Source organism: Lonchura striata, chromosome 20, assembly GCF_050655825.1.
Source record: "Lonchura striata isolate lonStrDom1 chromosome 20, ASM5065582v1, whole genome shotgun sequence".
Taxonomy (NCBI): Eukaryota; Metazoa; Chordata; class Aves; order Passeriformes; family Estrildidae; genus Lonchura; species Lonchura striata.
Window position 1 is genome coordinate 1,388,589 of NC_140722.1, and position 9,823 is coordinate 1,398,411.

At 49.2% G+C, this 9,823-nt stretch overlaps 1 protein-coding gene across 17 annotated transcripts in view; it reads left to right on the plus strand.

Moving 5' to 3' along the window:
* Positions 1-6,418, plus strand: part of CHD6 (chromodomain helicase DNA binding protein 6) — a 99,765-nt gene extending 93,347 nt beyond the window's left edge. For 14 of the 17 annotated variants that reach the window (XM_085557847.1, XM_085557850.1, XM_085557853.1 and 11 more), the window contains 2 exons: positions 826-930; positions 2,915-6,418. In XM_085557847.1, coding sequence (XP_085413973.1) covers positions 826-930; positions 2,915-3,805 — 996 coding nt within the window. In that variant the 3' untranslated portion in view covers positions 3,806-6,418. The remainder of the gene's footprint in view (positions 1-825; positions 931-2,914) is intronic. The other 3 variants (XM_085557845.1, XM_077787055.2, XM_085557856.1) reach the window with 2 other exon arrangements.
* The last annotated feature ends 3,405 nt before the right edge of the window (positions 6,419-9,823 follow it).

Genomic DNA, 9,823 nt, shown 5'->3' on the forward strand with positions numbered 1-9,823 from the left:
TGCCAGGGGGCACAGACCCCTCAGTGGCAATGGAGTACAGCCTTTGGCTTTAAAGCCACCCTCAGCACAGTCCTGTCTTGTGCTTCCCATCCTGGATTTGATTGTTCCCCTTGAGTTCATTGTAATATGCCACAAATTGTAACATTGCCATGCAAATACCTTTGGTTTGTTCCTCCTTATGGGGCACAGACCAGAGCACACCAATACTCATCCCACTGCTGGGCTTGTAGAAAGTCCAGAGGGTTCAAGGGCTTTTTCTTGCTTTCTAAGCAAGGAGCTTGGATTTACTCGTCTGCAGTTTAATCTCCAGGGCACTGAGGTTCACCTCTCTGAACAAGACGGGGTGTTCCAGAGTACTTTGCACCAAAATTAGTTCTTAAACACACCCAGGACTGTACAAGGTCAGAAGGTGATGTGACATTAATCACTTCTAAAAGCAAAACTAAAGAGTGAGGCAGAAAGGTTGTTTCAGCCACATCTGTGTTCCCCTTTGTTACCCTGATGCTGGCCTTTCCTAGGTGAGTTGGGGACTTTGCCAGTTCTAAATATGGCTTTTACCAAAGCTCTTCCCCATTGCTGGTACCTGGGAGGGCAGTGGACTGGGCCACAGAGGCTGAACCTGCCTTTTCTCCCTGAGCTGTGTGTCTGGAAGCAGCAGGCACACACCAAATCCTGAAGAAAGGCAAGTGTAGCAAGGCAAGAGTCTCCATCCCAGCCAAATTGCAGCCCAAAGCAAGAAACTAGGGGAAGTGTAATCATATTTTTTTGTATTATTTTACATAACTGTCTCTGCAATAGAGGTCATCCTTCTGCTGTGTTTTATAGTTAGGGGGAGCCACGGCACCAGCATTGAAGGAATTGCCAAGGTGGCTTGATGCAAACTTGGAGTATGCTGTTGCAGCTGACTGGGCTGACATTGTTAAGCTTTCAGTAAGTTAGAGCTTTTGGAGAAATCTGTATCATGTCATCTTTTTTTTCCCCTCCCCATCCCCACAACCTTTCTCCAGTGAGGATCTGGGAGCTGTGAGGCAGGCCCTGGGCTGGGCGTGTGGGAGGGGATGGCTGCAGCACCGGGGCAGAGTGGGAGGTTGGGCCGTGCCACCACCAGCCCCGTGGCCAGGCCACAGAGAGGGGGCCAGTGCCCCGGGAGCGGGGTTCAGCGTGCCTGGCTGCAGAGCCTTGGGGTGCTTAGGGTAGCAGGGGCAAGAGGAATGCCCTAGGAGCTGGACAGAAGGGTATGGACAAAACATTCTCATGGGTCAAATTTTCCAAAACACCTCTAGTTGACGCTTTTCATCAGTTCCTGTGAGCTCTGCCTGCACAGCCGCAGGCCCACTGAAGGCCCCACAGATCACCAGGCCTGAAGGGTCAGACACAGGCAGGGAGAGGGGCAGGATGGAGTCTCCTGTGCCACATTCATCCGCCCTGTCCATCCACCAATCCCTGCCCTGGTGTGTGGCAGAGCCTGGGGAGGAGCACTCTCCCCTCCAGCATGCATGACACTGCCAGATTGTCCTGCCCTGCCCCACAGGCTGGCCTTATCCAGACTTCTCCCTGTCGACCCTCTCACCTGCTGCCTGGTTTAGGGCTGCAGTGGTTAGTGTGACAACCTTGCAGAGGGCTGGAGGGTGAATCTGTTGGTGAATCTTAGAGGTTTGTACTCCTCTCAAATTGGTTTATCCTTAGCACTGGAGATTTGACATGGTCTGTCCCACTACCCAGGGAAAGGCTCCATGGCCAGGCTGTCATCAGGGCCCCATCTGGGCAGCCAGCCCTGGGTGAGCTGACAGCTCTTCCTTCCCCTGACTTGAGGGGACAGTCTTTTTGCCACTGTGTGCCTGGCGCTGCCTGGGCACCTCTCTTGTGCCCTGCTCCAGTGGCTGCATTCCCATGATCATTCCCACCCCATGGACACTGAGCTTTTGGAGAATGCATACCCATCCTGGTAGGGGAGGGATGCAGAAGGATGGCTGGCAGCTCTGGGCGCTCAGGCCAGCAGGAGCTGGGGCTGGCTGCCCCACAGAGCCTGGGGGCACTCATGGCCCTGTGTAGCTTCTCCCACGTGCCAGTAGGAGATGCTCCCAGAAGGTTCTCCCTCCTTTGGCAGGTGCTGTGCTGAGCAGACTGCCAAGCACATCTAATTCATGCTTCTGCACTACAGATGTCAACAGGAAATACTTTTCCTATCTAAATTTATTATTCAAAATGGTTCAAAGAGTGGTGATATTGATAACCCAAGGGAACCATAAAGGGAATTATTTAAATGTCTTTGTTGAGGATGCTGAAAACGGGAGTGTTAAGCTGTGCTGTGGATCCTCCCGCACTGCTCTGTGTAACCAGATGGTCTCACCCACTTCTGGCTGCTGTGTTTTGGTCCCATGTCTCTTCTGTCAGAAGAGCTTTCTGAATGCTCCCTGGCATCTCCATGAAGTTCTGTCGAGGAGCTCCTCTCTGCATGCCCACTCTCTGTGTCATCCCATTAGCTTTGCTGTCCTGCAGAGCATTGAAAATTTGGCCCTTCCTATCTCAAGAGGATTTTTTCAGCTGTTCCTGAAGGCACAATTAGAGCTGGGCAGGGAGCCAATTGGGCAGCTGACCTCATGCTGCCCCGGTGCTTCTCGCACTGTGAGCAGCTGGTGCTGAGGGCTGGGGTGAAAAACAGGGTAAAAACATGCTTCCTTCTCCCTTCCCTGAGCATTTGAGAGTGCAGGATCCTGCCAGGGTGGAGCAAGGGTGTTCTGCATTTGTCAGCCTTTCTTGGGGAAAAGTTGTGTGTACCTGTCAAATTCCATATCATGTAGGCAAATATTTCTGTGCTAACACCATCTGGGACACAGATGTGGGCATGGACAAGCCAGATTCCCTTCGCTGCAGTAGTAACTGTCGGGTGTTCTCTGTTATGTCTCATTTTCAGGGCTACTTACCTGAAAACAAATTCAATCGCATCCTCACCGAGCCTGTGCTCCGGGACACTGGGCCGCGCCGGAGAGGGAGGAGGCCCCGGAATGAACTCCTTAAAGGCCCTGGTGTTGTAGCAGATTCTTCTTCTGGAATGGGACCACTGTTCATGAATGGACTAATTGCTGGGATGGATCTAGTGGGACTTCAGAACATGAGAAATATGCAAGGGATCCCTCTGACTGGGCTGGTTGGGTTTCCTGCTGGCTTTGCAGCAGTGCCCTCTGGTGAGGATGTGAAGAGCACCCTGAGCATGTTGCCCATGATGCTCCCGGGCATGGCGACTGTACCCCAGATGTTCGGTGTGGGAGGACTCCTCAACTCCCCGATGACCACAACTTGCACTGCGACTGCTCCGACTTCGTTAACAAGCACAACGAAAGGTGGCACAGCCAGCACCGAAAAAGCCAATGAGGAGAAACAGGGCAGCCAGGATGGGAAAAGGGAACCTCTCACTGAAGACAAGCCTGGTCCTAGTTCATTTTCTAATCAGACAGAATCTGCAATAACTACCAGTAGTCCTGTAGCTTTTAACCCATTTCTTATCCCAGGGATGTCTCCTGGACTGATCTATCCCTCCATGTTCCTTTCCCCTGGCATTGGCATGGCGCTGCCTGGCATCCAGCAAACCAGGCACTCGGAGGCGGCGAACCTGGAGAGCCAGAAGCGAAAGAGGAAGAAAGCGAAAGGGGAATTGGCAAATCCAGAGCCAGAAACTGTCTCACTGCCAGAAAAAGAAGCTGCAAACAGTCAAAACTGTGTGCAGCAGAGCCTGCCAGTGGTGGCAGAGAAGGAGCAGGACGGACCAGCAGAGGAGGAGCGCCAAGTAGCTCATGATACCGATTAGACCTTTTGTTTCATTGAAAGAAAAACACAAAAAGATGGTGGCTTGTGAGTTTCTTATCCCATAAACTCTTTGTTACTTCCCCTCCCACCCTACTCCACCTTCATAAACCTGTGTTTCCATGAGTAATATTATCTACCTAATTCCCTGTCAGAAAAAACTGGTGACATACTACATGTTAATAGTTGCAGGGTCTTGCCACTTTATTAGATAAACAGTGTTGTCTAGCTAGTATGGGAGGCACTGAATTCTCATTCTGTTTTTCCAGTCGATCATCCCAGCTGACAATAGCAAATCCAGTACTTGGTCACCCCCCGCAAATTGCTCACTCCTTTGAGAAGAAAAAGCAGCAAAAAAAAAAAAAAAAAACAAAAGCAAAAGAAAAGTGTTTATCTCTTGACATACACAGACAAGGGTAATTCTGTCTACAGCAACACTGAATGAAAAAGCCTATATTTGGGCTAAAAGCACAGCTATAGTAAGTGCTAATGTGTATTTTTGATTTAAAGTATTTCCCTATTTTATCATGGTTACTAGAATAGTAGTATAGACAGAAGTATATAACTAATAATTGAAAATGCATATATTCATTTCTTTGAAAGGAAAAGCATAACTGGTAGTGATATAATTTCTTGATCACCCCCACCTCAAAGGTTTGGAGACAAACTGCAGAGAGTGAAAAAACGATGTAGACATTCTTTTGTGTTTTCTAAAACCAACGTTTGGTTTTATGTTATGTGGAATTTAGTTGCCCTTTCCTTGGTAGTTACAGGAACTTTCCAGCTTGGGCTGGAAAGGTTTTGCACACTTGCATGACTTTTCTGGGGTTACTGTATCTGTAGCAGCCAGTTCCTTCATCATTCTGCTTGTCTTCAGTTCTCTCTGGCATTAGTTCTCAGCTATAGCATTACAGGTGCTCTAAAGGTATTTTTTTCTAGCCATGAACAGACCACACTGATTTTAATGATCTTATGTGAACACTTAGGCTTTCTGAGTTTTTATATCTTCCACTCCTTACCCCAGAAGTGGTGTTCTTTCAACAAAAATGGAGAAGGCTGTAGGCCAGCTTCCCTCCTTGGGCAGTCCTCTGAGAAGGACCCTTGAGACTTTCAGAGCCTGAGTTTCTTACTTTCTAGCGGTGGACTGTGAAGAGATGATTTTGTCTTCTTCCCATTCCGTTTGCTGTTGAACAGTATTTCCAGTCCTCCAAATGATTTCAGCATCTGCATTTCAAATGGATGGGTTTTAATGCTGCCAGCCCCCCACTCCAGCGCTGGGTACTGAGACTCCTCCACAGGCAACTCTTCCGATTTCTCCTTTCCTTCACTCCTTTAATTCTTCTTTCTCTTGGGGTTGTTCTTGCTTGCAGCTCATGGTTTGAGAATTGAGTAAAGCCACAGTGGTGCAGCAGTGAGTGAAGGGCAGGCGGGGAGGGAGTTGGAGTGTGCTACTCATCAGTTTCACACTTGGTTGTCACAATTTACTGTATTTTTTACTTTTTTTTTCTGTTGCAGTTTTGCTAATTTATCGGATGGTCCAAATGTTTTGACATAACTATTTCAGTTTGCATTATTTATTTATGATGCTTTTTGTCATTGTCTTTTATACATTTGGGATTATAAATTATGTACATGTTAAAATTAGCATCTCAAAGAAGTCTGTTACCCGTGGTCATAAAACCAGTTGGTTTTTATTTTCACTGAATTTATTCCCAGTTTACTGGATTGGATGATTTTTTAAAGGATTTAGCTAATCATAATGCAGTTCTCTTCCCCCCCCCAATAATTGTGGTCTATTTAATAACATTCGTGTAGCATAGATACTGTATCACTGTCGACAGATTTCTTAGAAATGCTGCTATCTCTATTTAACTAACATTTTGTTCAGTTTTTGCCTCCAGTGGAAGCAGAAAGGGTTTTTTCAGCTGTTAAATCCAAAATCAATATAATTTATTTATGTAAAGAAAAGTCACAATTGATATATTTTTGAACCTTTTAAGTACTAACTTTGTTTTTATTCAGTGGAAGAACATGTACTTGCCCTAAATCCTTAAAATACAAATGCTATAAAACTTCATATATCTTCAAAGCCTTACTGTGAATGGATACAGAAATCTCTTCCGAGTCCACTTCTTGTTATGGGATGATTTTTCCAGGGTTACATGGATAAGGAACAGGGTCTAAAGTGGAATTTATTTAATTAGCCAGCATGCTCTATACCTTGTTCTTCCTTAGCAGACATGTATGCTACGTCTCTGGGTGTTTAGGCTTCTCTTTGCTACTTTGTGACCCTTTTGCAACCCGATATACTCTGTGGATTATTTAGACTGTAAGGCGTTAAGTGGCTGCTTCTTCTTTTCCATCATATCCCAAACAAATGCCAAATTTTGACTGGTTTTCATGGCTATTCACACACATACATCCTTCACAAAATGTGCTAACAAAATAAACTGTCTGTGCTCTTGAACATGGATAAAAAGAAAAATATTTAAAAGTCAGATTTTTATTTTTTTAATTCAGTGACTAGAGGATGCTTATCTTTCAGACTTGGGAGAGCCTTGCTACAGATGTATATAATTTTTTTCAGCAAATATATGTGAATGTTTAATTCACCTGACTCAGTGATAAACGTGACTTGCCTTTTTCTCAGCATGATCCCATTGAGAAGCTGTTGAAAGCAGCTGCCTGGTCACTGCTCTAGGCTGCTCCTGGTGCCCTGTGTGTTACTCTGCTGCTGGCTGCGAGGGGGCGAAGCCGCAGCTCCCACTGCGCCCTGGGTGAACTCGCCAGCCTGAGGGAACTCATGTTCCACGTGGGTTGCAAGATGCCAGGAGCAGCCCAAGCTCCAGGGACAGTTTAAGCACAGAGGATGTACCAGGGCTCTCTGCTGACATGCTTTTTCCACAAGGGTGGGCAAAAGTCCAGAGGCCTCCACAGTTGTCTCACACACCCCCACCCTCCAAGCAGTTACACCCCTTGGCATGTGCACAGCCCCTCACAGCAGGTGGGGTACTGGGGGTGCTGGGCTCCTCTCCCTGTGCTTCCTGTACCTCCAAGTTCTGTGAAATGCTTGTCCTAAATCTCTGTGTAAGGATCTCAGGCTTTAGCAAAGCAGACATTCGTCAGTGTTTCGTCAGAATGATATGTAGGACCAGCTCTATTCTTCCAAGATCCAGGAAAAAAGACACAGAGTAAAAGCAGTGCTTTTACTGCTCCACCTGCTCTGTGTAAGCACCTTGTCCTGGTATTTTGTTGCTCCTTTGGGGAGGAAGAATAGAAAAGTACCCCACAGAAAAGACTGGCAAAATGGTATCATGAGCTATGAATTTCCAGTTCCAGAATCTCTCTTTAAAATCTGGCTCCACACACTGCATCCTTGTGCTCGGCATCCATAATGCAGGATATTTGCTGGCAGAGGCTACAGCAGGAGGGCCCTGGAGGAGCATGTGCTGGCTTTGAGCTGTCACATCAGTGGTGGCTGGTCTCTGTCTCTTCAACAAGGTGTGCTTCCTGCTTGCAGCACTGAGTGGATGTGGTGGAGGATGGGCACTGTGGGCACAGCTTGCTCCCTATTGTGTTTTACAGGATACAAGTGCCGCTTCCTGGAGAGAGTAAAACAGGCACAGTTGCACATCCCTGCTGTCCTTGCCTGGTTTTTATCTGACAGAAGTCTCATCACACATTTAGACAGGATCTTTAATTCCCTTTATAGTCACAAAAAAGGGGGGAAGAATTTTCCTCAGTACTGAGCCATGGTTGGAGGAACTTTACCTACCCCGGGTGCAGATGTACCCACTCTGGGCTCTTGACAGTTACAAGAAAGGATTTGGGGTTGGAAATCTTGGTCAGCAGTGAGCAAAAGGCAATTTCTCTAATGACATCTGGTTTGCATTTAAATTTGAGCTTTTCAGTGCAGTTTTGTTCCTCACCTCTTCAAGGAGCCACTTCAGCCCCAGAGCTCTGGAGCACAGGCTGAGTCACGAGATCAAATGTGAGGAATCTCCTCACATTTTACAACCTCAAAGAAGTTTCCAGGGACTAGGCTACAGGTGAAGCCCCCAGATGCTTCACGCCCCGTGTGGCAGTGCCCAGCTGCCCATAGCACCCATGCTCGGCCATGGGCACCAGACAGCAGGCAGTGCTGTCAGGAAAGAGTGCTGCCAGTGCTGCAGAGCAGCATCTCTGGGAAAGCAGAGGGAGGAGAAATCCAGCTTCTCTCTCAATCCCCTTCCCGTCAATCTGCACAGTGTGCCTTGTACGTTTGGACAGCAGGCCTAGGAACATCATCCTCACTCTCCCACATGGCTTTTGGGGATGCTCGTTGTTTCATGGTGCTCCCAGGGGTGCCTGGAGGCCTTTGGTGCAGTGCCATAGATGGCACTAATTTCTGAAGAATCAAGATTTCACCTCAAGAGGTATAAAACAATGCAAGATCTTCAGCCCAAGCAGAAGATCAGTCTCATTCCCCAAGTGGCCTTGTTCTCCCTCCAGTGGGATTTTTATTAATGAACAACTCCATACAGCACCACTGCCTGGCTCCGTTTGCCAGTGGTCTGGATGAGATGTGACATTACTGGTTTAACTTGGAACTCAGTCCCAGCCTGCCTGAACACATCGGTTCAGGCAAGCCCAGCATGAGCCTTCAGGTTTCAAGAAATACTGTCCTGGACCTGTTGCAGGAGCAACTGGGAGGAGTGAGAGCCATGGCAGATGCTCCAGCCTCTCCTCTCTTTGGGCTCCTGCCAAGCCTTGGTTGTCAAGTTTCTCAGCTGGCTGTGCTATAGCACAGGGAGACATTGTACAGGAATTGCCTGTATTCTTTGGAAAAACAAAACTTTAAGAGAAAACCTCACAGTGTCTTTTTTCCCCTTCAGAAAAGGACAGAGATTTCTGATAGAGGAAAAGATGCACAAAAACCAGAGCTTGGCTCACCTAGAGGAAGACACATCTCTGGTCCAGAAGGAATAAACAAACCTGTGGGACCCAAAGTCTCAATACCACAAATGAAACAGATTTCCTGTCTGCTTATGACAGGCAGTTTTCCATGCTCTTATGGCCAGTATTTTCCAGATAGATTTGTATGTTGGATTAAGGCTGGGTTTTATGGAATGTTGGATTAAGGCTGGTTTTTATGTTTTGGAAAGCACAAAACTGATTAGATTCTCTGTGAGGAACCAGCCTCACCAGCCCGCGGATCCCACGAACTGATCCCTGCATTTTGCAGAAGAGCATTTTCAAGAACCAACCCCAGGATCTCTGAGTGGGGTCGGAGGTCGGGGCAGGGCAGGGGCTGCCGAGTGAGCGGGTGCGGCGGGGCCGGATCCTGAACATCCTCTGAGCATCCTCGCATCGCCGCAGGTACCGGGGCGGGGGATCCGCCGCACCCGCTCCGGGCGTGCTCCGCGTGTTCTCCGTCCCACGCCTTCCCAGCAGAAGGGAGGTGGTTCAGGCATCCTCCAGTGACAGGCGGGTTCAGAGCCCTGTTCCCTATCGAACCAGCGCTGCGGACGCTGCGTGGCTCTTCCAGAGCCCCTTCCAGAGGTGCGGGAGCCGCTTTCCTGCCCACGAGGGCGGGCGGTGTCTCCATGGCCACGGCTTCCGATAGACACGAGCGCTCCCAAGGGGGCTCCGTCCGTCGGCGCCGGTTCCAGTGGAACAGGGACCTGGAAACGCTCTGAGCGCCCGCTGCGACCGGGATCGGGCCGGGGCCGCGCCACGGGTGCCGGGGAGCGCGGCCGCGGCACACGCGTGGGGCGGCTCCCCGGCGCTGCGGGGCGCGGAGGCCGCCGAGAAGATGCCGCAGCCACGCGTGTGCCAGGGCGCTGGGGCCCGAGGAAAAGCCGCTCCTGCCGCGGCCTCCCGGAGCCCTGCGCGGGAACGGGCCGCGAGCACCCGCCAGCACCGAGCGTCCGCCTGCAGACGGTGACACCGGGCGACAGACACCGGGTAACAGACACCGGGTGACACCGGGCGACAGACACCGGGCGACAGACACCGGGTGACACCGGGTAACAGACACCGG